Below are 25,655 nucleotides of genomic sequence, written 5' to 3'. Positions count from 1 at the left end.
TTGAAGAATTTTATACTTGTCGAGCTGGTTTCTGATCTTGCATATGAATGTATGCATCTCATTATATAAGAGCTATATTTATAAATCTGATATTGGACAGTGTTTGACACTAGAATAAAAGCCTGGTTTTGGAAAGTATGGGATGATCAGTAAACATAGCTACTTATCTACATACATGCATGCCACCACTTAGGAAAACATAACTTGTTTCAAAATATTTGCTTTTCAGATGAAATACCTGTCACAAAGAGAACATTAAAAATAAAACAAGAGTCTTCTGAAGAAGCACAGTAAGTAGATGCTTCACCTTTCCAGAAAGTGTGTCTGCCTAAGTTTAATGACCATTGGGAAGATCAGAAAATATTTAGACATGTTACGAAAGTTCCGGCCATTCACCAAGGAGGCATGTCTATTCATTCTTTAGATTTAATCAGGGACTCACTTAAAGCTATTAGAAAGCATCGCAAACATAGCATCACTGGTAATTCCAAGAACTGTGATGTCTATACATTCTTCTTTTTTTTTTTTTTTTTTTTTTTTTGTCTCGCTCGGTTACCCAGGCTGGAGCGCAGTGGTGCAATCTCTGCTCACTGCAAGCTCCACCTCCAGGGTTCACGCCATTCTCCTGCCTCAGCCTCCAGCGTAGCTGGGACTACGCAGCTATGTAGTTGGTGGATGCCCGCCAACACGCCCAGCTAATTTTTTGTATATTTAGTAGAGACGGGGTTTCAACGTGTTAGCCAGGATGGTTTCAATCTCCTGACCTGGTGATCCACCCGCCTCAGCCTCCCAAAGTGCTGGGATTACATGCGTGAGCCACCCACCGCACCCAGCCAGATGTCTATACATTCTTTCACGTCTTAGCTTAACTCTTCCAGTGATTAGCTAAAATGTTGATAATTTTGTATAGAAGAAGAAATAAATGTGTTACAGGAAAGCAGGCGTGTTTATGGTGTTTGACTGTGTGTGGATGTGGACATCTGGATGTTTAATTAAGGCACAAAGATGAGTCACAGGAACCTGAGTTTATCTGAGGTTAGGTGAAATGAGAGGCAGACCAGAGGGACACCTGAAGTATTTTGGGAATCAAAAAGAAAGCTCTTAGATGGCCTATTATACATTTGGAGAAGAAAGCAGTTGCTAGAGGAAAGTCTAAGAAAGTCCAGGGACAGGGGCCTCCCTGGTCCACACAACTTGATCTTCCCCGAGTTTAGCATTATCTTTTGTGCAAGGACATCGTAGTTCTTGGAATTACCAGTGACATTATATTTGTGGTTCTTTTTAATAGCTTTAAGTGAGTCCCTGATTAAATACAATTACTGAGGGGAATATACTGACAGAAAATTTATAGGGAAAGTAAGGAACACCTTTCATTTTCTTCACCTGTTAACCTTGGAGTATTGTTAGCACCCACTCATTCTTGGGTGCTTCATCCCACACATGTGATCTTGATGTCAGAGAGATGGCAGAGAAGAGGCAAAAAGGGCTGTGATAGGTGACAGGCAGCACAACAAGAAAGCACTAGTTGTTTTTTGTTTGTTTGTTTGTTTGTTTGAGACAGTCTTACTCCATCATCCAGGCTGGAGCGCAGTGGTGCAAATCTCAGCTCACTGCGAGCACCTGTAATTCCAGCCTGAGTAGCTGGGACTACAGGCGCGTCACCATGCCCGACTAATTTTCGTATTTTTAGTAGAGATGGGGTTTTGCCATGTTGGCCAGGTTGATCTCGAGCTCCTGACCTCAAGTAATCCACCTGCCTCGGCCTCCCAAAGTGTTGGGATTACAGGCGTGAGCCAGTTTCCGGCCACATTAGTTGTTTTTATTCAGCAAGCCACCACTATCACCTCCCCTTTGTAAATGCTCGTTTCTTTTTCAGAGTCTCTCTTTGGAATCAAAGAATTCCCGTTGTCATCTGATTCCATGTCTGAGAAGAGGGTGAGAGTTCAGGGATGAGGAGTATTTCCCCCAAATGGTAGCCATTATTTCATTTCTCAAAAAAGAAACTAATCGCCCACATCAGTAAGTTTAAGGCCATTTCTTATTGGGAAGTAGTTGTCTCTTAGGAGTGTGACATCAAAGTGTACCAAAGGAAGGGAAACTGATTGTTGTTGTAAAAAAAATAAGTTAGGCATGATGGCTCACGCGCCCGCCTTTAATCGCCGCACTTTGGGAGGCTGAGGTGGGTGGATCACTTGAGGTCAGGAGTTTGAGACCAGCTAGCCAACATGGTGAAACCCTGTCTCTAGTAAAAATACAAAAATTAGGCCTGGTGCGGTGGCTCATGCCGGTAATTGCAGCACTTTGGGAGGCTGGTGCAGGCGGATCATGAGGTCAGGAGTTCAAGACCAGCCTGGCCAACATAGTGAAACCCTGTCTCTAAAATACAAAAAATTAGCCAGGCGTGGTAGCAGTTGCCTGTAATCCCAGCTACTTGGGAGGCTGAGTCAAGAGAATTGCTTGAACCTGGGACATGGAGGTGCCAGATTCTGTCTCAAAAAAAAATTAGCTGAGCGTGGTGGCACACACCTATAATCCCAGCTACTGGTGAGGGTGAGGCACAAGAATCGCTTGAACCCAAGAGGCAAAGTTTGCAGTGAGCCGAGATGGTGCCACTGCACTCCAGCCTGGATAACAGAGTGAGACTCTGTCTCGAAAAAAAAGTGAGTTATTACAAGGCAAAGAGTGGTGGCTCATGCCTGTAATCCCAGCATCCTGGGCAGCCAAGACAGGAGGATTGCTTGAGCCCAGGAATTCAAAACCAGCCTGGGCAACATAGATAGACCCCCATCTCTACAAAAAATTTTAAAATTAGCTGGGTATAGTGGCATATGCCTGTAGTCCCAGCTACTCAGAAGGCTGAGGCGGGAGAATTACTTGAGTCTGGGAGGTCCGGGCTCCGGTGAGTCATGCATTCCAGCCTGGGTGACAGAGCAAGATCCTATCTCCAAAAAACAAAAAAAAGTTATAACAAAATCTATACTTTCAAACCCTTACTCTCCAAAAAAAGTCACTGGTTTTTCACTACAATGTCCTATCTCTTCCTTATAATCATTCAGGACCTTCACGGGAGGCCCAGTTGATATAACTAGGAATGAACTCAAATTTTATGGATTTCACTTCACCAGCCTCAAACCTCTTAAACTTTTCTGGTGATTGGAATGTGAAAAACCAGGAAATCTAACAGACAGTTCTCAGGAATTGTTTAAATAACAATGAGTAATTTAAAAGTTTAAATAACAATTATAAATGTTTAAATAACAGTTAATGAGTCTAGTTCTCATTGTGCTCCAGAGCTTTGAAATGCTGGTGTGAATCTTGAGTCCAAATCAGCTTCAGGCTCAGATCAGCAGGGCAGGAAACTGACAGGCTTTGCAGAAGTATCGAGCCTGGCTGCCTCTCCTCCAGGTTTTAGCTCTCGGGGTGAGAGATTCTGAACAAGGTCTGGGTAGGCCAAGAGTTTCTTTAAAACGGTTCTTTGCAGGGTCTGACTATAGCATTAGTGCCATGAGAATGCTGAATAAAATAACATGATTTGGGCATGGGATTGCTTTTTCTCCTTAGGTATAGGTGGGATTAGCTGAACCTAGCTAATCTCCTAGTCTGCTCATTTATTCAACACGTTTCTCAAGTGCCTATTATATGTCAGGCATTGGGATACTTCACTGAGCATAATAGACAAAAATCTCTGCTCTCCATCCCAACTCCTTAGCATAGTCCTCTGTAAGATCAATAAAACATTTCAAAGGAGGGCAGGGAAAGATGGTAGCTATGAAAGAGAATTTTCCTTTAAAGCATCGACTTATGCAGAAATATGATCTATGTCTTAGCCTCATAAGCACCACAACCAGACATCATAAAAGTGACCAAGTGCTTTTGTCTCCTCTGAGAAGGGGAATAATTCCCTGAGAATGTAGTGATTTCATCTAGATAGCCACTCCCATACTTGAAAGCTTTCAAGACAAACTAAAGGATAGACGGTAAATTCAGGGCAGTCTTAGCTCCAAGAAGCAGCTGATAACAAAATATTAATTCTTTGCCATCTTGCAAAGGAAGTCAAGGAGAGCGAGAGGACAGACTGAGAATGGCCATGTGAAGCCTCCCCAGAATGTTCCTAAAGCTCCTCCCCTAGAAGGTATGAGAATGTAACAGGAAAAGTCTCAAGGATCGAGCTCCTTCCAGAGCCTTTTTTCAAGAACCTGTTAGCACACACACACCCCTCTCTTGCCTGTGTGTGATTGTATGTAAGTGTGGTGGTTGAGTGTTTTTGTAGGTTAAACCTGTAATTGATGTGGAGGGTAATAGTTCCTTTCCAAGTTAATATTTAACAAACCAATCTTCGAGTATCAAAGTTTTGCTGTACTTGAGAAACAAACTTTATATAGCTTCATATATATACAAGTTACATGATTTAAGCAGCCTGTGAAATTTAAAAAAAAAAAAATCCAGCATTTTTGTCTTATTCTGTTAAGTATACTAGTCAAAATTGAAATAATTCTTTTGCTTCTCTTTATAAAGGGTTTTCTAGCACAGTCTCAATTTATTATCTTGAATGTTACTCTCTTGAAATCTAAGCCTAATGTGAGCCTTTTCCGTCTGAATTCCCAGATCTTAATTCTGTGCTAACCTGACTTCTTTTAATTTTGGGATTAGTAATGAATTTCAGACAAATAGAAAATGTCATTTTCAAAAGGTCATTAGTCATAATCAGTTGTATATTTTCCCACAGCACACACAAAGTCCATTATTGGACTTTCTGAATTTCCAGGTTAGAAATTAAGCTGTTAATTATTTTAAGTGATGCCAGATACTTTTCTTTTCTAAATACAGCATTTTTCACCTTATTTTGGTAAGTAGTTAGGTCCAAAGGCCATAATAGCCACTTTAAAATGTTATGATCCATAGATTTCTGAAATCCTAGAGTCTAAGGTATGGATTCTGATTATACAGTGAGGCTATAGAAGTCACGGAAAGCAGTTTATCATTAATTCTTAGAAACTTGCTAGGGGTGTGTTTCTTTCATTTTAATAGGTTGATTATCTAGACTTATACTGCCCAGTACAGTAGCTACTAGTCACATGTGGCTATTTAAATGTAATTTTAAACTAAATATGATTAAAAATGTAATACCTCAGCCACATTTTATGTTCTAGTGGCCACCACATTGAAGAGCAGATACAGAACATTTCCATCATCACAGACAGTTCTATCTGACACTGCTGTTCTAGATACTTAGGGAATTTGACTTTTATTTCTCTTTCCAGGAAGAGAGACATCATGCAGAATATTGTGCAGATTTTGGAATCGGTACAGTTGAAATGGGAACTTTTTCAGAGCTGGACAGACTTTTCAAGGCTCCATCTTTCTAATAAACTGGCCATTTTTGGAATTGGTTATAACACCCGTTGGAAAGAGGATATCCGTTACCATTATGCTGAGATCAGCTCCCAGGTGCCCCTTGGCAAGCGACTTCGGGAGTACTTCAACTCTGAGAAGCCTGAAGGACGGATCATTATGACCCGAGTGCAGAAAATGAACTGGAAAAATGTTTACTACAAATTTTTAGAGATCACTATTAGCGAAGCTAGGTGCTTGGAGCTGCACATGGAAATTGACTGGATACCCATTGCCCACTCCAAACCAACTGGTGGGAATGTTGTTCAATATTTATTGCCTGGGGGTATTCCTAAAAGCCCAGGCCTTTATGCCATTGGCTATGAAGAATGTATTGAGAGGCCCCTCTCACCACACATGGAGCAGCGTTCCCTGGACCCAGGAAAAGAGGGCCGGGTTGACCTGGAAACCCTTTCAGCACAAACCTCATTACAGGTGGAAATAGAACCCACCCGAATTACCTATTGCTACCTCGGAATTGCTGAGGTCAGGACTCTGCAGCAGTGCTTATTTTTACATTTCCAAGCAAATACCAAAACCTTCAGCAAAGATTGGGTTGGTATTAATGGGTTTTTGTCTCAGAACTGTATTGTGGATCCCGGAGTTTCTCCCAAATCCATCTACATCAAATTTGTAGAAGTAGAGAGGGATTTTCTTTCTGCAGGCTCTTTAGTTGAGTGCCTGGAAAAAGCCATTGGATACCCCTTAAAATTTAACAACTGAATGTCATCCTTCATAAGGATTTGGGCTCTTAGCTCCTTCTTCTCTACTCTCTTCCCATTACCTGGACCACCCCTCATCCAGATGCCACCATCAGACTCTTCATGGAAACCCTTTCTTCAGTTGGGCCAGTACGACTTCTAAGGAATCATAGTAGACTTGGGCCAGAAAAATAAGACCTCACCTGAAAATGCTCATTTTGAGCAAGCAAGATATATAGCGAACTTGCATGGTGGGTCAGCTATTTCTTTTTTAAAAACAGAAAAACAATTTTTAAATGGATTTTAGAGCCCTAATATAAACAAATGTAGGTACATTCCATATTGGACAAAACTTATACTTTGAGTTTCATATGAAATTGAAAAATTGTATTTTTTTCACAATGTTTCATTTTTACACATCTCTGTGTCTCTATATAAGTAATATTTACAACCCTGAATAAATAAGCAATAGATAATGGCAAGTTAAATCTTGATTCACAGTTAAAAAGACTGTTTTTCAATATCACCCTTAGCTACTATTGTATATAATTTAGTTTCATTTTTTTCACCAACCAAGTGTTTTGCTATTTCCAATCAGTGTTGCCTGCAAAGACCTTTGTTTCTGTGATGTACCAACTTTACAGTTGTGTTGCCATTTAAACCTTTTTAAAAAAAAAAAATTAAAGTAATTCCTGGCCCCTTGGCGTAGTAGTTGAGCTTTTTGTAGCAGAGTGTGGCCGCACTGGCAGTGGGGGCTGTGCTCTGACTTTACTGCTAAGAATGAAGAGAACAAACAGGGCAGGGTATCTTCACATCCTTTCATTCTCTATACCTCACTGACCAATGTCATTATTGTCAGAGTACCAAAGGTCACTGGACATCTCATTTTGTAATTCTTTTAAAAATGACTGGGATAATCCTTTTGACCCTAAGTACACGAATTTGTAAAAGACTCATTCATCATCTTTTACACTCCGTACTCAGGGGCAGCTCTCAAGGAGTACAACTGGAAAATTGATATAATCTTGCTGTCTCTCAAAAGGAAGGAAGATCTAGTAGAAATATCTTTTTTTTTTTTTTTAGATAGGGTCTTGCTCTGTCACCCAAGGTCTTGCTGTCACCTAGGGTGGAGTGCAGGAGTGCAATCATAGCTCACTGCAGCCTCAAACTCCGGGGCTCAGGTAATCCTCCTGCCTCAAAGCTTCCTGAGCAGCTGAGACTACATTCTCGAGTGCCACCACACCTGCAATGTTTTCACTTTTTTTTTCCTTTTTTTGGTAGAGACAGGGATTGTGCTATGTTTCCACCGAGCTAGTCTCAAACTTTTGTCCTCAAGCAATCCTCCCACCTTGGCTTCCCAAAGTGCTGGGATTACAGGTATGAGCCAGTGGGGCCAGCCCAAAAGTATTTTTTTAGGAGAGGGAATTGACAGGTATAAGTCCATTAGGAAGGTAGCTGTCACATTTAGATCTTTCAGATATTTCTAATGGGCCAATCACCACTCCACTTACAGGTTAGTACTCTGGGCTGAGAATCGCTTACTAACAGAGTAGTCAAGGATCACTTTGGTCTCATGGCAGGAACTTGTTGGATTGGTTATTTATCTTTATGATTTCCCAGCATCTCTCAGGTACTCTGCTTAAAGTGGGCTGCAAATCCAGGTAAGAACTCTCATTCTTCTCGTTTTTCTATACTACTGAAGATACAGTTGCATATTAACAAAAAGTGTTCTTTTCCTGCAGCCGGAATGTTCTCAGATCAGTGATTTTCTCATTCTGATGCCTGTTGGTTGATTGATGCTTATCTTTGTAATAACTAGAGAGCTTATAATCAATGAGATGGCTTTTGTTTCTGTTAAATATTTGAGTCTGGGGTTATGGAGTTGGGTACTAGTTCAGGGAGAATATAAATATCTTGAGAATGTTTTGAGTGTGGCACCTGTTCTCCCCAGGCAGCATCTATAGGCAGAGGCCTGAGGAAATCCTCCTGAGTTTGCTCTTCTTTGGAACTTAGAATTCTGATCCTAAAGGCTGAGGCAGTCTTGACCATCTTTTAGCCATAATCTCATAGTATTCAGTGCTAAATGCTGTAGGAACAAGCATTATTACCAGGAATACTTCATGGCATCTTTAAAATGTTGCCACTGACCAGCCCCAAAACTAACATTATGCTCTATGCATTTTTTTTTCTGCGTCTTCCCATTGTTGTTAGTTGCTTAGCTGGGGCAGAACACTTGGGGAACATTTCGCAAGGATGTTTTAGACCTACTGAACATTACCGAGAATGGGACATTGCTAGACCCACTACGAGCGGCATGGAGAAGATAGCAAAGGCTGGATCCAATAGATGTTTTCACCATTTGCTTTGGGATGGGTGGGGGGTAGAGGACAAAGATGAGCATTGGGAAATGGAGGTTTACCAAGAAAGTACCTTGCTGATACTGGATCTCCAGTCTCTTTGGCCAGAACAGTCTAGAAAAGAAGATAGCAGGATGTCAGATAACTATGAGCATTGCCAAAAATAAAAAATGTACTATTTAGACCTTAATGAAGCTTTATAACTGATTCAAGGGGGACAGAGAAAGTATATTCAAATGTAAAGGTAAATACTAGGAATTACTTTTGAAATCTAAGATGAGATGTGATTGGAAGAAACACTAATGACCTGCAAGTCTCTAACAGATGAAACTGTGAACTTAGCTCTTGCACACATGTTTATGTAAGCAGTTCCCAGGTCACACATAGATCATCTGTGTCATTTACACCAGGGTGGAGAGCAGTCCACCCTAAAATGAATCTTGGCCAAAACTTTCACAAAGTAATGGAGCTACTCTGCTAACTTCTACTACTTGACTGCGTCAGGGTCAGAGGAAAGAAATTGCTGAAATAGGAGACAGGAGATAGTGAGGACAATTCTCTAGGGTCAAAGAATCTTGAAAAGACTGCCCCTGTGTCGCATGGAGACATTCACTGACTACAAATCATTGGTTGCAGCTTTACTTCCCATGTCAGATGTAATTTGGGATTGGATTCTGAAGGAAAAGTTAGCTACAGGGAATGAATGTTGAGGCTACACCTTATGTAGCACTTGATCAGGATAAGCACAGCCTGTGTGATTAGATACTTGGTGTTTCTAGGTTAGAACCAAAAGACTTTGTACTTCCTCTCTTGGAAGGAGTTACTTATTTGGGGTGACTTGTCTGGAAACAAAGGAGGGGTGTTTACAAGAGATGGTTTGCAATGCAGACTAAAGCCAAGAAAAATTTGAGTGTGATGGAATAGGAAAACCAAACAACAGCCCCCAACCCCACCACACAATCTGCTTGGCCAAGTCCAAGTTTGTAGCTCCCTACACAAGAGTGTGAGACTGGCAGGTATCTCTTCCTGTTGTCTTTGCCTCCACTGAGCTGCCAAGTACTAGATTCCAGGGTTTGCATGAGCAATTTTGTGTTTGCATAGGCATTTCTCAAAGTCACTGCATGGCAGGTATTTGAAGAGGAGCCAGGCAGATCACACTAGGAAGAAGCAGCTGAGAGGGCGAATGGGGCACTGTATAGAAAAAGACCTTGTGTGAGGTGTGGGCCCAGGGACTACACTCTGTTAAAACAACAGAACTATGTACAGTAAATGGAATCCCGCAGGCCTGGCTGCTTTTCTTCCCAGACAGCCGCGGGCAGCGCCAGGAAATCGTTGTTATGCTTTCTGCCCTCACTGACCTTTGCTGGGTGGTTGAGCTGTGCTGGGATGTTTGAAGCATCTTTTTCTTTTTCTTTTTTTTTTTTTTGGCTGTTGGACAGAAAAGGAAGAACAGGTGCGTGCCTTTCTGTAAGGGAGCAGCGGCCGCCAGAGGGCGCAGAGGTGCCTTTTGACCGAATGGCGCGGGGAGGGGGGCGTTAAATTCAATTCACAACGAACAAGATCTAGTCTCGGGAATTAAAGGATCAGCGCGCGCCTGAGCCTTTCACTGCGGGAATGGGAGGCACTGAAGATTCGGGGTATAAAGAAGAAACGGAGGGACTGTCCTGTCTTCCTTCTCGCAGCCGCCCCTCCTCCCCAGTCAACATCAGGCCTGTACGCCGCTCATTTCAGGGGCTAAGCTGGGAGCAGCATGCACATTGCCTCAGTTTCCCGCTCAGCTCCTGGGACTACTTTGTGCCAACCTTCCCTGTTCGGAATATGAGGCACAGGCCGGGGTAATCCTCCAGCCTGGGTTGGGGTCTGCGGAACTCGCGGAGCGCTTTTTCCTGCCCGCAGGTGAAGATTCCCCGCGCGCCCTGGGCTCCCGCGCGGCCTCCGCCGTCGCCCTCGCTGCAGCGCTCCGGTGGCCGCTCAGCCCCCGCCTCCAGGAAAGCCACAGATTCCCGCGGTACAAAGGAGTCCGCGCGGCTGGCGCTCCGGCCTCTGCCTGCAACTGGAAAATGCTGCTCCCCTCTTCCTCCTTCAGGAAGGCCGCCCTGATTGGGCCGGGGATGCGGCACCCCCAAGCTTGGAGCGGGTTGTTGGAGCCAGAGCCCAGGAGCGTTTACATGTCAGGGGTTACGGGTGGTTCCGACTTCGGATAGTCCCCAAATTTCCCACCCTTCCTGGTCACCCTTCCTATCCCACCCCGGCGGAAGGGGAGGTTATGGCTCAGGATAGTTCTGGAGCCTCCTCTTCCCCCTCCACTCCCTGGCTGGCTCGTGGGGCATCACAGCTTACCTCACCCCTCCCTGCGTTCAGACCTGGAAGAGGCTGCAGGATCCCGCCGTCCGCGCGCTGGGGGCGCCCCCGGGCGGCGGACCCCGCGCGCCCCGCCCGGGAGGACAGCGACCTCTCCGCCCCCTCGAATGCCCCGCCCCGCTGTCGCCGTCGGTCCCCACCCCGCCACCAGCACACAGGCGCGCAGACTTGGGCTGGAGCCGCCCTGGGTGTCGGCGACCCGGCTCCCGCGCACGCTCCGGCCGCTGCGCAGCCTCGGCACCTGCGGGTCCGTGCGTCCCGCAGCTGGCGCCTCTGACTCGGTCCGGGCCAGGGAGGACCATGATTTCCCTCCCGGGGCCCCTGGTGACCAACTTGCTGCGGTTTCTGTTCCTGGGGCTGAGTGCCCTCGGTGAGTGAAACCCGGACCTGGAGGGGACTTGGGATGCGGGATGGGGTGAGTTCGACCCTGAGGGAGAACTTTGGCCACTGCTGCGGAACTGGGTCCCACGACTCGCCCTCCTCCCCTGACCTCCTAATCCCACTCCAGGGCATCGCTGGCTGGCGCTGACTTCTCACTTTGGCGGGTACAGCTCCCAGTTTGGGTGTGGGGGCGGATGGCTGGGGGAGGTAACGGCATCTCTCGAAAGACCTGGATACCTCTGGGGTGAATTATCGGAACCGTTGCTCACCCTGTCCACTCCCCACCCCCCACCCAGCAGAGCCGGATGAGCTGAGCCGCTAGATGAGACACTGGCTAAAGAGCTTAAGGACTTAACTCTAGCCCCCTCTCATCCCCGACCCCACATACAAGCTGATGAGGAAGATCCCCCGGGGAAATACCTCTGGTCCCCAGGCTTGACACACGCACTTTGTGTCAATTCCCCAGCGCAGATCCTCTCTCTTGCTCCCTCCTGCTTCCTGCCCTGGGAATCAAGGGAGGTGCCCCAAAAGGACGACCGTGAGGTCATTTGGGACACAGGAAATGGGGGAGGGGTTCAAACGCACAGAGAAACAGAATTGTGACCCCCCCCCCTCCTCCAGGCCCACCACCCCTATTGGTTCCCAGAGCCAAAGGGATGAGGGGAAATTGAGAGGAGGGTGGCCAAAGGTCAGGAAGGGAACCTCCTTGGAGCAAGGGTTTGGGAAGCGTTGGAGGCCTCCAGGGGCGCTGGCTTCAGCTGAAGCTGGGGTGGCTCAGAACTCCACCTGGGAGAGAAGGACCCGGCGGGACTAGGCCCTTTGAAGCTGTTTCACTTGCTATCCCTCAGCTTTCTTGCCATCCCCCTTCAAGGATCTCGAATGGGAGTGAAGGGTGGGTTCAGCTATATTGACTTTAACTCATTTCTCAGGTTGCAGGATGTCAGGACAAGTAAGGCCTGGAAAGCTGTAGAGTGAAATTCAGCCACAATGATGAGGACTGAGATGAGGATCACCAGTGTCCCCTTTAGCCTGTTCTGTGCTCCACAGTTGTTGGGGCATGCAATATTACAGTCCTTGGATAAAGTGGGTCTCAAGTACAGCCCCCCAGGCCACACCAAAGCCCGCAGTAGTCTTCTGTCCCTCCGGGCTTGGTGGGCCTGCTCCAGGATCCCTCAAACATCTCATCCCGGCCTTCCCAACTTCAACTTCAGCTCTGTTCCTTCTGCATTCCACCCCAACTCTATCCCCCTTCCTTGCGGGGGGTGGGGGCTGGAGGAATCTCTGAAGCGAGAGAGGACAGTTCAAGTTGGCTGCCTGAGTGTCCCAGGCTTCACCTGCTGCTCATCTGCAACCCTCTGTCCTACCCCAGCTTTGGGCCTCCGTTCGTCATACTGAAGACCTGGACTCAAAAGTTCCTATCGGCTCCCCTGGGGGTTGCCCAGTTCCCGCCAGCCACTCGAGGGTTAAATGGCACTGGTGACCGCGGGGCAACGGGCAGGCGCCCGGCTCCGCTCCTCTGGGCTCCCGAGGAGGCTCTCCGCCTCAGCACGCTCCTCCGCGGCTCAGCGCCGCTGCCCCTGGGGCGTGAGAAGCCCGCGGGGGGAGTTTCTCAGAGAAAGACGGAGACTAAAAATAGTTGCCCTGGGGAGCGGGCCCATTTCGCTCTCCTTAGGCCCCTGCCGGCTCCCTCACGCTGGCCTCGGAGAGGGCTGTGGGCCGAAAGGGTCCCCTTTTTGGGCTGTCCCAGTGTCCTCTCAGACCCAACCAGCCTCCTTTTCTCTCCCAGTGGCTCCGTGGACCCTGGGACCGAAGAAAAGGGACCAGTTGGGTGACTTCCGAGCCAGCAGACACCCAGGACAGAGCAGAAAAGCCTCAGGCCCTCTTCTGTTCCTAGTTTCTGACAGGGCGCAGGGCAAGAAGCACGTGCCCAGACCCCAGTGTGTCCGTTTACTATCTCTCTTCACTCTCCTCTACCTTCTGGCAAGTGGAATTATAAATGTGGGACCTGGGGAGGTCGCTGGTGGTCCACAAGGTGAAGGAAGCGCGCGCCCCTTTTGGGCCTCAGGCAGTTTCCTGGCGGAAACCGCTTCCGGCCGCTCGGTGCGCGTTGTAGGAAGGCTGGGGAAGAGCCGGCGGCACCTGCAGGCTCCAGGCGTGCCCGGCCTCGGCGGAATGGCAGCGGGCTGGGTCCCCAGGGGGCGTCCAGCTCCTTGAGGCGGGGACTGTTTCCTCCCGTAGAGCCTCCGGTCTAGTGGCCCCCCCTTCATTGTCTTCTGCCTTATCACTGGGTACAAATTTCCTGCCCAGACCACAGAGATCCTCCAGGAAATGAGAAGGGGGATGCTGCGAAGGCCAAGTAACAGAGGTGGGGGTTCTGTACGGCGCAGCCGGGAAGCGGTGGGGGTGGCTTGCATCCTGGCCGGATCGGCTCCCAGGCCTTAGAGGCCTTCAGCCTGGCTCTCCGAGGGTGAGGGTGGAGAGCGGGGCCTGGCTGCGGCCTCTTCCCGCGGCCTCTTCCCGCGGCCTTGGCCGCCTGCTCGCCACGCAGAGGTGGCGTCTTCTGCTCCGAGGCAGAGGGCCGAGGCCTGGAGGGAGTAGGGCCCGGGACTAGAGCAGCCAGCATCCTCAGGCCTGGCCGTGTGCAAGCCCAGGGTTATTCCCCAAAGGGCTTACCAGTTGACTGCTCTGTTGCCTCCCCAAAGGGCAAAGGATGAGTATTTCAGGACGCCATGGTGCAAACAATAGCCCCCTCCTCGAGACCAACACCCCGGTCCACCCCGAGTGCCGGACACACTCAGGAGAGGCTTTATACTTGTCCGGAGACCGTCGTTCGCGCTGCCCTTAATTCCTTGCCACCCGAGAGTTCTCTGCCCAGATCGCCCGACCCCAGAAGGGCTCCGAGGAGATTTCCGGGTTTCAGCTCTCCGTTTTCCAAGGGAAGCCCGCCTCTGGGATTGCGCGGGAGGGCGAGGAGCATCGCATTCACCGGGTCAGGCTTGGGCGCTGGGCCGTTCTGCTCTCTCCAGCTCCTGGCAAGTTCAGAAGGAGCCGCAGGGTTAACAGGTAACCAGGCGGCCTCCCAAACCCCTCCGCCCGTCGGGAACTCAGGAGTGAGGGACCCTGGCGGCCCTGAGCAGCATCGCTACTCTCCCTTGGCTCTCGCTCAGGAAAACTAGGGAAGCAAGTGGGCTACGTGGAAGGTACAACAGAAACAGTCGATCTGCCCTTTCTCCTGATATCTGCCCCTCCTCGCTGGAAATCTGCCCCCTTTCTTTGATGCTCAGAAATCTACGCCTCTGGATACGAATAAATGCATAGAAATGTGTCCCCATCCCCGCTACAACCGCAGAGGCTGGCGGTGAAATGATGAAATGGGAAGCAGGACACTGAACCAGTGGTCCCTGGGCACCCCTTGAGGCCTCCAGGGGCCGGACCCCGCAAGGTTCCTCTTTCCTGTTAGAGCGACTTTCCTCACTCTCTCGTGGAGCCGCGTCGGGCAGGGTGCGCGTGCGGAGCTGGGAGCGGGTCCTGGGCACTCACGCCTCGCTCTTGTCTCCAGCGCCCCCCTCGCGGGCCGAGCTGCAGCTGCACTTGCCCGCCAACCAGTTGCAGGCGGTGGAGGGAGGGGAAGTGGTGCTTCCAGCGTGGTACACCTTGCACGCGGAGGTGTCTTCAGCCCAGCCAGGGGAGGTGCCCTTTGTGATGTGGTTCTTCAAAGATAAAGAAAAGGAGGATCAGGTGAGGGAGGAACGCCTCTCAGCCAGCGGCAAGTTGCGCCCAGCGGGGGTTGTAAGCAAAGAGCTGGTAGGGGTGGGAGGGGTAGAGAGGGAATGGGGGCCGGGGAATGGGGGCCGGGGAAGGAGTTTCAGGGAAGAGCAGAAGTCTTCACCGGTTCAGTTTTTGTTCTGATATGGGAGACTTCCCAAGCAATTATCTTTTGCCGACTTTCCCTAAAAATCCAGCACACAAAATACTGTAAAAGTGGAGAGGCATTTTACTTGGTTATGGGGGTGGAGAGGAGGAGGGAAAAAATGGAAGTGGAGGACTGGGAAACGCTTAGGGGAGGTAACACACACGACTTGTAAAAGCATATTTCTGGCCTGGCGCGGTGGCTCACACCTGTAATCCCAGCACTTTGGGAGGCCGAGGTGAGCACATCACTTGAGGCCAAGAGTTCCAGAGCAGCCTGGCCAACATGGTGAAACCCCCGTCTCTGCTAAAAATACAAAAATTTTTCGGACATGGTGGCACCTGCCTGTAATCCCAGCTACTTGGGAGGCTGAGGCAGGAGAATCACTTGAATCCACAGGCAGAGGGTGCAGTGAACCAAAATCCAGCCACTGCACTTCAGCCTGGGCGACAGAGTGAGATTCTGTCTGAAAAAAAAAAAAAGAGCATATTTCTGCTTTCACATTCTCTGCTTTGAATACTGTCGAGTCACAGGCCACTTCTCTTTCCAAATGATTCTCATCTGTCACCTTGCCCCCCTTTATACCACCTCAAGAACCAAGAGACCATCTCCTCTCACAGTCTCCCGCCCATCTGTCTTGACACCAGGTTTACATCCAAATAAAGGTTTACCCAGAAGAGAACGAAACAATGTTCAGAACCCCTGAAAACTGTGTTCAAGGAAGTCATTTGGATTTTTTTGGGACAGGGGTCTCATTCTGTTGCCCAGGTTGGAGTGCAATGGTGCAGTCTTGGCTCACTATAGCCTCTACCGCTCCTGCTCAAATAATCCTTCCACCTCAGCCCCCTGAGGGACTGGGACTACAAGCGCACGTCACCATGCTAGGCTAATTTTTTTATTTTTTATAGAGACTGTTTCACCATATTGCCCAGGTTGGTCTTGAACTCTTGGACTCAAGCAATCCACCTGCCTCGGCCTCCCAAAGTGCTCACAGGCATGAGCCAATGTGCCCAGCCTCATTTGATACTTTTAAAATATATTTTTCATATTTTTTTTCTCGAAGATGTCTCCCCCCATTGTGTAAGTTTCAGGTCTTACAAACCTGGATCCACCCCAGCAGTCTGAGTTGCATGCATACATACCTCCTATTTACATTGTCCCTCCTCCCACTATTATGTCACCTTTCTAAACACCGCAATTGGGAGATGAGACAATGTACGGGAACCAAGAACTGTTCTGGTGAAGAGGACCCGGGGCAGTGAGAGGGGCTAGGGACAAAAGGTGAATGGGGAGCTGGTTCAGGTTAGAAGAATGGGTGCATGTGAGGGGCATGTGGAGAATGCCAGTTGGGGGAGGGAGATTGGCTGAGCCTGTAGGCACAGTATACACATGTAGTAATGGTAGGGATGTATTATGCCCCACACCAGGTGTTGTCCTACATCAATGGGGTCACAACAAGCAAACCTGGAGTATCCTTGGTCTACTCCATGCCCTCCCGGAACCTGTCCCTGCGACTGGAGGGTCTCCAGGAGAAAGACTCTGGCCCCTACAGCTGTTCCGTGAATGTGCAAGACAAAAACGGCCAAGCTAGTGGCCATAGCATCAAAACCTTAGAACTCAATGTGCTGGGTGAGTGAGAAGCACAGACTTCCGGACCCCTCCCCACCCACACTGGGAGGTCTGGTGAGTCTCTCTCCTAAAGGGTGAGAGTTGGAGGAGGGACAAATGAAGTGACAGAAGGGTGCAGGGCAGAGGGAGAGGATCTGTGGGTCTCCTGGTTGTGGTTTTAATCTGTCTCCCCCTGCCCAGTCCCTCCAGCTCCTCCATCCTGCCGTCTCCAGGGTGTGCCCCGTGTGGGGGCCAACGTGACCCTGAGTTGCCAGTCTCCAAGGAGTAAGCCCGCTGTCCAATACCAGTGGGATCGGCAGCTTCCATCCTTCCAGACTTTCTTTGCACCAGTGTTAGGTGAGGACACTTCTGGAAACAGTGGCTTCTGGAGACTGTGGCTGGGGAAGGGGAAAGATGGGAGGTACCACAGGGACTGGGGTGAAAAGGGGAGCCAATGCTGACAAGCACGGGGGAGGAGGAGGAGGGTGTGGGGAGGATGGGGGCAGAGAAAAATGCCCTGCCAGGGCAGGTATTGTGTTAGGTGCGTTCACTGTGTATACTGTCAAGAAAGGGGCTCTATAGCTGGAGTCTCTGTGTTCAAATTCCAGCTCTTCTAGTGACTAGCAGTGTGACTCAGTGCCTTCATTCCCAAATTTGTAAAATGCGGATTTTACACGCATCAGCTTGAACTCATTATTGTGACTTGAACACACCAGTTATAAAAAAGTATTTTAGGGATAACTGAAAGATTTTTAATATGAAGTATTCGATGATTTTAGATAGTTATTTTATTAATTTCCTAGGCATGGCAATGCTATTGTGGTTATATGGGACAGCGTACTTTTTTTTTGGAGATTTATGCTGAAGTGTTTACTTTAAAGTGTCTAAGTAAAAGAAAGAAATCAAATAAATATGGCAAAAAGTTAGCAACTGTTGGATCTAGGTTGTGGAAATATGGATTTTCATTTTGCCTCTGTTTCTACTTTTCACATGACCATTTTTATAACAGTAGCTTTTTCTTTTTTAAAAATAATCTTTATTACCTCACAAGTTTGTTGGGAAATTGTGGTAAGTGCATACACATAAAGAATCTAGAGTAGTCTTTGGCACAGGGTAAGCAGCCAATAAACATTCACTGTTATAATGATTAGTTCATATTGTCCTTTCAACACCATTAGGTAGGTCATATTGTCCCCATTTTACAGATGAAGAGATGGAGACCCTCAGATATCAACTACCTTGCTTAAAGTCAGTCACACGGCCTGTTCTGGAACCCATGTTTACCAGTTCCTACCCCAGTGTTCTCTCTCTCTCATCACGCTGTCTTGCCGAAATAAAAGTAAAATGGTGTTTTGGTTGCTCTTTGCATCACTTTCTCTGCGGCCTCCTGTCGGATATCCACTGGGGGCTCTGACTGAGGAGTGGGAATGGAGGTTATTGCGCTAGCCAGTCTGCAGCTAGGAGCCGAGCCCAGCTGTCACACCTCTCCCCCAGTCAGGGAATAGACAAGCCATGACTCCCAGAGGGTCAAAGGGGACATTCCAGAGGAGGGAAAAAAAAAAAAAAAAAATATATATATATATATATATATATATTTTTTTTTAATGGGAAAGAGGGTCTCTGGACTGATGGCTAAATTGTGTCCACAGATGTCATCCGTGGGTCTTTAAGTCTCACGAACCTTTCCTCTTCCATGGCTGGAGTCTATGTCTGCAAGGCCCACAATGAGGTGGGCACTGCCCAGTGTAATGTGACCCTGGAAGTGAGCACAGGTCAGTGAGGGGTAAGTGTGGTTAAGAAGAGTGGTCAATGGTGGGGGAGGGGTTGCAAGTGGGGAGGAGGCCTGTCTCCTGAGGCCTCTCATTGTAACAGGGCATGGAGCTTGCCCTGATCAAATGTTTGTACAAATGGTTGGTCAGTGACCAGTCATTTCCTGCTCAACAGCCACCCCTCTCCTTGACAGGGAAAAAGAGGGAATGTGTATGGTGGCAGAAGGGGTAGGGGCAGTGGGATTGGAGGGGGTGGGAACCCCTCAGCTGGGTGTCCCCCTCTAACACGATGCCTTTTCCAGGGCCTGGAGCTGCGGTGGTTGCTGGAGCTGTTGTGGGTACCCTGGTTGGACTGGGGTTGCTGGCTGGGCTGGTCCTTTTGTACCACCGCCGGGGCAAGGCCCTGGAGGAGCCAGCCAATGATATCAAGTAAGTGTCCCTGGTCTCTGCTGCAGTGGGGGCTCTCCCTGCTCTCCTCACAGAGTCTGGGAATTCAGGCCCCTCTCATCTATTGGAATGGGGTCAGTGGCTGAAACATCATTCCTATGGGCAGATTTTAAGGGAGAGGGAAAGGAGTATTGAAGTGTACAGGGAGAGGTGGCATATAAGACCAAGCATGTAGGAACGCTCTCCTCCTTCCCCCTCCCACTTCTGACCTCTTGTTATTTCTTTGATGACTAGGGAGGATGCCATTGCTCCCCGGACCCTGCCCTGGCCCAAGAGCTCAGACACAATCTCCAAGAATGGGACCCTTTCCTCTGTCACCTCCGCACGAGCCCTCCGGCCACCCCACGGCCCTCCCAGGCCTGGTGCATTGACCCCCACGCCCAGTCTCTCCAGCCAGGCCCTGCCCTCACCAAGACTGCCCACAACAGACGGGGCCAACCCTCAACCAATATCTCTCATCCCTGGTGGAGTTTCTTCCTCTGGCTTGAGCCGCATGGGTGCTGTGCCTGTGATGGTGCCCGCCCAGAGTCAAGCTGGCTCTCTGGTGTGATGACCCCGCCACTCATTAGCTAAAGGATTTGGGGTCTCTCTTTCCTATAGGGGTCACCTCTAGCACAGAGGCCTGAGTCATGGGAGAGTAATCACACTCCAGACCCTTAGTACTCTGCCCCCACCTCTCTTTACTGTGGGAAAACTGTCTCAGTAACACCTAAGTGTCCAGGAGATAGAAGAAGAGGAAGTGGATCTGGAATTGGGAGGAGCCTCCACCCACCCCTGACTCCTCCCTGTGAAGCCAGCTGCTGAAATTAACTCCTCACCAAGAGTGAGTGGCAGAGACTTCCAGTTACTGAGTCTCCCAGGCCCCGTTGATCTGTACCCCACCCCTATCTAACACCACCCTTTGCTCCCACTCCAGCTCCCTGTATTGATATAACCTGTCAGGCTGGCTTGGTTAGGTTTTACTGGGGCAGAGGATAGGGAATGTATTTTTTAAACTAACATGAAATATGTGTTGTTTTCATTTGCAAATTTCAATAAAGACACATAATGTATGTATGGGATAAGAAACAAGTTGCCTTTTCAAACTAAGAATTCTAGAAATTAAGCTTCAGGAGCACGCAAAGTGGACCCCTTCCCAAGCTGTGTACCCAGGAGGACTTCTCCCCACAGGCTCAGAGCAGCTCTTCTAGTGTTTAGAAGGGTCCTTGTTTGTCACGTGGAGAAGAGGAGACTCTGAGCTACTCTGAACAGCAGAGGGATGGAGCTGGTAGCTTTCTGCTGGAGCTTGAGTGCTCCCGGCTACGGGGTGCGTGTACCTCATCTGCATCCTCTTCAGGGACAGGGGAGAGGAAGCTCAGGAGGGCTCCTCTCCCACACCACGGAATTCTTAACAAAAACACTTCTTGTCCATCTGGAAGAGATCTCTGTTGTTACTGAGGGAGCGCTGGGCATAGTATGGGGTGCAGGTCTGTGTCCAAATTCTGCCATGTTTTTTCCTACCAAGGGTAGGGTCTCTTTTAGGTCTCAGTTTCTCTGCCCCTAAAATGGAGTGGCTGTGGAAATGGAGAGGTGCTCATTTCCACCCAGACTCCTACCTCAGTAAGTGGTGAAATGAAAAGCGGTGTGGACAGAAAGGGTCTGCGGCCTGGGGCTCACACTGATAGTGAGGCTCGGAGGTGGGGACCCCACTTGCCAGCTCTGGGGTAGCAGGACACCTTCCAAAGTCAGCTTTCCTCCCGGAGCTCCAGTGCTGAGCCCCTCTCTGCAGAAGGCCCAGCCCTTTTCCCAAGGCCTGACAGCTTCAGACTTTGGGGAGAAGAGGAAGGAAGGAGGGAGCAGGGATAGAGAGACTGCAGAATTGGGGCTGGAGGAGAGGAGGGAGGCCCACTTTTTTTTTTTTTTTTTTTAACCTGCGGTGCCGGCCTCTCCCCTGTTTGCTCTGAGATACCAGTCTCGCTCCTGCCCAGCCCGGGCGGCTACCCTTGGGTGCTCCCTTCCCTCCCCGACACCCAGACCGACCTTGATCGCCCACCTGGCAGGAGCAGGACAGGACAGATGGACGCGGCCATGGCCGAGCTCCCGGGGCCCTTTCTCTGCGGGGCCCTGCTAGGCTTGCTGTGCCTGAGTGGTGAGGAGGCGCCAGGCGGGACCACGGCGAGAACTGGGGGGCATAGGCCTGGCTTCCCGGGCTCCTTGGGACCCACTCTGTCCCCGCCAGGCCAGACGAGGCTGCCGTGGGCCTCAGGGGCCCTAAGGCGCCTGGGGTGAGGCCGGGGAGGGGGTGTCGAAGGCCCGGAGTGGGGAGGAGAGAGGCCCCCAGGCCGGCGGGCGAGTTCGGCCTCTCCGCCCGCACAGGCCTGAACCACCCCACCGCAGGGTTAGTGTTTTCCTTTCTCTGCTAAACACACACACCGTCTTACCTGGCCCGGTTCCGGCTCCTTTACCCACAAAGACCTGGCCCCTCCCGGAAACCTCAGGTTTTGGGAAGGGAGGGGTTGGATTGAGGGGAGAGCGTTGTGCTCTGCGGAGGGAGCCCCCAGCTTCCAATGTAGATGCCGGGGGGTGGGCCCGACCCTCCAGATCACTGGAATTTGGGTTCCTACCTCCCTCTGGTCCCCGGCCCCAGGGCTGGCCGTGGAGGTGAAAGTACCAACGGAGCCGCTGAGCACGCCCCTGGGGAAGACAGCCGAGCTGACCTGCACCTACAGCACGTCGGTGGGAGACAGCTTCGCCCTGGAGTGGAGCTTTGTGCAGCCTGGGAAGCCCATCTCTGAGTCCCATCCGGTGAGCTATGAGCAACTGCATGAAGCTGGGTTGGCCTGGAGGGACAGGAGCCCAGGAAGAGGGCATGGGGTAGGGAGGGGGCGTTTGGGGATCAGTATGCTTCGATGAAAAGGTAAGTGGGCTCTCCCAAGATCTTTTCAGAGCTGCAGTCTGCCTGACCCTATATCTTCCTTTCCTCTCCCATAGATCCTTTTTCCAACTCCCCTGCCTTAGTGTATCCATTGACACTAAGGTGTTGTGACTGATACCAAGATAATATGCTGCCTCTTCTGTCTCTCTCTTAGAGAGATGGGGGGGGGGAGAGAGATAGAGAGAGAAAGAGAGAGACCAATGGATCAGGTTCATTTAGCACCTAAAAGGGGGTGGTGTTTGGGAACAGAGAGACCTTTGAGGTTCCAGCTACAGGGTGTCAGCTCCCTGGCTAATGTAAGTCAGGGGCCTCTTATACCCACTTTGATGAGGAAGGACTGTAGAGTTGATGCTCGGCAGAAAAAGGCACATATGTGTGTCTTCTGCCTCTCCCCAGATCCTGTACTTCACCAATGGCCAACTATATCCAACTGGTTCTAAGTCAAAGCGGGTCAGCCTGCTTCAGAACCCCCCCACAGTGGGGGTGGCCACACTGAAACTGACTGACGTCCACCCATCAGATACAGGAACCTACCTCTGCCAAGTCAACAACCCACCAGATTTCTACACCAATGGGTTGGGGCTAATCAACCTTACTGTGCTGGGTAAGGCAGGCTGGGGATCCACGAGCCACATACTCTTTCACATACTTGGGGGGGTTTGCACTGGTCCTGCTAAATCTCCAGTTTCTGACTTTTGACCCCAGCACACAACTGCACTGGGGGCCCCAAGCGAAAATACTCTCTCTTCAAGTCTTCTAATCCAGATGGTCATACTCCAACTCCACCCTCCACTGAGAGCATCTCCTCCATCAGAGCCTAATAACAGAGGGTGGGAGAGAAAGCCCTTCCCATATGTGGGGATCTGAGTCTGCTCCCAGAAGCTCCATCATGGGGGAGCCTCTCATTGGGAGTTGGATTCTGTCCCTCCCAAGGTCAGTGGCAGAGAAGGGGAGTGGCCATCAAAGGAACAAGGGCCGATATTACTGAGCAGCAACTTTGTGCTTCTGTCTCAACCCAAACTAGAGCCTGTTCAGAGATGAGCAACCACAAAAACTATCAAAGAGGCTGGCAGTGTTTAGATGGAAAAGAGAAGGCCTAGGATGGGTGTATGACTGCTGGATTCAACTATCTGAAGGGCTGTCATGTGGAGGAGAGATTTTAATTTCTCTTTGTGGGCCCAAAGGGCAGGAACTGAAACCAATGGGTGGATATTATGTTAACACACATTTTGGCTCAACATGAGGAAGAGTTTTCTCTAACAATCAGAATTTCCAATAGTGGAAATCTCTCAGTTCCTGGGGATGCAGTGGTGTGTGGACACAAGAGGACCACTGTTTGATAGGGGTATTGAAGTAGAGAATGTAGCACCTAATGAAGTTGGGAGTGGGGTTGGAAGATTGCTGAGGAACTTTCTGGTTTTTGCAGTTCCCCCCAGTAATCCCTTATGCAGTCAGAGTGGACAAACCTCTGTGGGAGGCTCTACTGCACTGAGATGCAGCTCTTCCGAGGGGGCCCCTAAGCCAGTGTACAACTGGGTGCGTCTTGGATCTTTTCCTACACCTTCTCCTGGCAGCATGGTTCAAGGTAAGGGCCCAGGGCATCAGGAAGAGGGGACTGGAGACCTGGGCAAATCTGCCTCTTCCTTGGCTTCCTGTATTATTCCCTCCTGCCTGTCTTCCTGCACAGTGTGTGGCTGGGTGATCCTGGGAGTATTTCTCAAGCTGAATATGTTACTGATATCCTGGAAGAAAGTAGAGGGCAGGGAGCATTCTCTTGATGCCCACCCATCTGCCTTGGGGAGATTTCTTTTAGGTTTCCTAAGGGTCATGGATCACTTCCAAACTTCCTAGAGAGGAAACTGAGGCAGAGTAGCACAGACTGTCTTGAATCTTTTAACCAGTATCTTTGGAGGAGCCTCAGTTTCTCAGCTTCCTCTTCCTGGATTCAGTTGTTCTCTCCAGCCCCAGCAAACTCCTTTATCAATCCAGAAATGAATGAGCCACCCCCAGATCACCTCCTGGTATGTGCTTTGCCTTCTCAGGCAAAGGTAAACAGTTTAAAAAAGCATTTGTGTCCACTTAGAGCCACCCTACAGGATGCAGTTTCTAGCAATCAAGCCTTTTACCCCAAACCAGGAACCTGACATCAGCTAGTAAGCACCCCACCCTGACTCCATGGCCAGTTTCTGAATCCTTCATGAGTGTACAGTCCTCCTCCTCCCAAAAAGGCAGCTATGTAGGGTGGAAAGAACAGGTAAGTTGTAGCAGCTTTGGAATTCCTCTCTGGGTCTCCTCAGATACACTACTTCCTTTTTCTGAACTGGTTTCCCCACCAATAAAAAAAAAATTAGTTCCTCCCTGACAGGATTGTTGTAAGGATGACATGAAATGTGCTGTCCTCATAGAGGTGCTCACTGAGTTGAATGGGCCGCAGAACACTTCCTCTTCATCCTCTAGATGAGGTGTCTGGCCAGCTCATTCTCACCAACCTCTCCCTGACCTCCTCGGGCACCTACCGCTGTGTGGCCACCAACCAGATGGGCAGTGCATCCTGTGAGCTGACCCTCTCTGTGACCGGTAGGGATGCTGGGTGGAGGCCAGGCCAGCAGCCTTGTGTTGGGGAAGCTGTTGGCTGGTGGGCCGAGGAAAGCCTGCAACTCTGAAGGTCCTGTATCTCCTTAGAACCCTCCGAAGGCCGAGTGGCCGGAGCTCTGATTGGGGTGCTCCTGGTCGTGCTGTTGCTGTCAGTTGCTGCGTTCTGTCTGATCAGGTTCCACAAAGAGAGGGGGAAGAAGCCCAAGGAGACATATGGGGGTAGTGACCTTCGGTGAGCAGGAGGGCTGGGGGATGGTGCAAGGAGGGAGGAAGGGGCTTGGGTTAAAAGCAGGTGCCTGCAGTCCTCAAACTCCAACATCATTCAGTGTGTTTAGGGGTAGGAGGTATTGTTCAGCCCTGGGATTTGCTGGTGGCAGCAGTATAACCTGTGTATTTGAGGGTGCAGGCAAGCAGTACAGGGTGGAGTGGCTGGTAAAAGCTGTGGCAGGGAAGCTCAGTTTGCAGGACTGCCCTGCCCCTCCTCATATTTAACAAAGTTTACTTTTCTGTTCTGAACCACCTGGGAGTATTAGTGGCTTGTAGATGCCGGGAGCTGGATTTGTCCTGAGCAGTCAGCTGAGTTCAGTTCTTCTGTGGAGGAAATCAGGAAAGGGGAGGAGAAGCTGCCTCTGTCATCCACTTTAGTTGCCAGTCAGGGTCTAGGATAGAGATCAGAGCAATATTTCTCCAGGTGGAGTCCTCAGATTACCCGGACAGAAATCACTGGGAACTAGTTATACATTCAGATTCAGGCCACTCCTAGCCTTCCTAGAGTTGTGTGTTAGGGAGTGATGAGGCCCAGAAACTTCATTTTGACCAAAGTTCCGCAGATTATTCTCAAGCACAGTGAAATTTAAAAGTCCCCAGGTTAGAGGATGGCCGTCCTCTGCAGGAGGCTTCTACTGTTCACTAAGAACTTGCCTATACCCATCAGGGAGGATGCCATGGCTCCTGGGATCTCTGAGCACACTTCTATGAGGGCTGATTCTAGCAAGGGGTTCCTGGAAAGACCCTCGTCTGCCAGCACCGTGACAACCACCAAGTCCAAGCTCCCTATGATTGTGTGACTTCTCCCAATCCCTGGGAGGGCGGTGAGGGGGAATATCAATAATTAAAGTCTATGGGTACCATACTGTCTCCTTCTTTCTGCTGGTATGGCGAATTCCTCCAGGCGGCAAGAGTATTAACAGTAAGAGAAGGAATGGGCTTGAAGTCCGAGAA

At 49.7% G+C, this 25,655-nt stretch overlaps 3 protein-coding genes and 1 long non-coding RNA gene across 12 annotated transcripts in view; 3 read left to right on the top strand and 1 right to left on the bottom strand.

Annotated features, from left to right (window-relative positions):
- Window positions 1–6,580, top strand: part of MSANTD2 (Myb/SANT DNA binding domain containing 2) — a 33,229-nt gene extending 26,649 nt beyond the window's left edge. For all 9 annotated transcript variants that reach the window (XR_013404362.1, XR_013404361.1, XM_001110466.5 and 6 more), the window contains 2 exons: window positions 230–290; window positions 5,262–6,580. Coding sequence is in view for 7 of the 9 variants with exons in the window: in XM_001110466.5 (XP_001110466.3) it covers window positions 230–290; window positions 5,262–6,114 (914 nt within the window). In the remaining 2 variants the exon portion in view is untranslated. The remainder of the gene's footprint in view (window positions 1–229; window positions 291–5,261) is intronic.
- Window positions 6,581–7,926: 1,346 nt separating this feature from the next.
- LOC114672431 (uncharacterized) lies at window positions 7,927–10,024 on the bottom strand. The gene is made up of 3 exons (XR_003722819.2): window positions 9,808–10,024; window positions 8,523–8,563; window positions 7,927–8,178 (listed from the first exon to the last, which is right to left on the bottom strand). It is a non-coding gene; the product is annotated as an uncharacterized LOC114672431 (long non-coding RNA).
- Window positions 10,025–10,990: 966 nt separating this feature from the next.
- Window positions 10,991–19,985, top strand: ESAM (endothelial cell adhesion molecule). The gene is given in 7 exon segments (NM_001257484.1): window positions 10,991–11,180; window positions 14,751–14,929; window positions 16,529–16,730; window positions 16,911–17,066; window positions 18,359–18,481; window positions 18,781–18,907; window positions 19,160–19,985. Coding segments are annotated over 7 exon segments (1,173 nt in total). The 5' UTR covers window positions 10,991–11,110; the 3' UTR covers window positions 19,476–19,985.
- Window positions 19,986–20,874: 889 nt separating this feature from the next.
- Window positions 20,875–25,564, top strand: VSIG2 (V-set and immunoglobulin domain containing 2). Its single transcript, XM_001110168.5, has 7 exons — window positions 20,875–21,053; window positions 21,552–21,709; window positions 22,236–22,443; window positions 23,266–23,424; window positions 24,297–24,416; window positions 24,522–24,666; window positions 25,369–25,564. The coding sequence occupies exons 1-7, from the start codon at window positions 20,981–20,983 to the stop codon at window positions 25,499–25,501; spliced, it is 996 nt and encodes a 331-aa protein (XP_001110168.2). The 5' UTR covers window positions 20,875–20,980; the 3' UTR covers window positions 25,502–25,564.
- The last annotated feature ends 91 nt before the right edge of the window (window positions 25,565–25,655 follow it).

Source organism: Macaca mulatta, chromosome 14 (assembly GCF_049350105.2).
Source record: "Macaca mulatta isolate MMU2019108-1 chromosome 14, T2T-MMU8v2.0, whole genome shotgun sequence".
Lineage (NCBI taxonomy): Eukaryota > Metazoa > Chordata > Mammalia > Primates > Cercopithecidae > Macaca > Macaca mulatta.
This window is presented reverse-complemented; position numbering and strand designations above follow the sequence as displayed.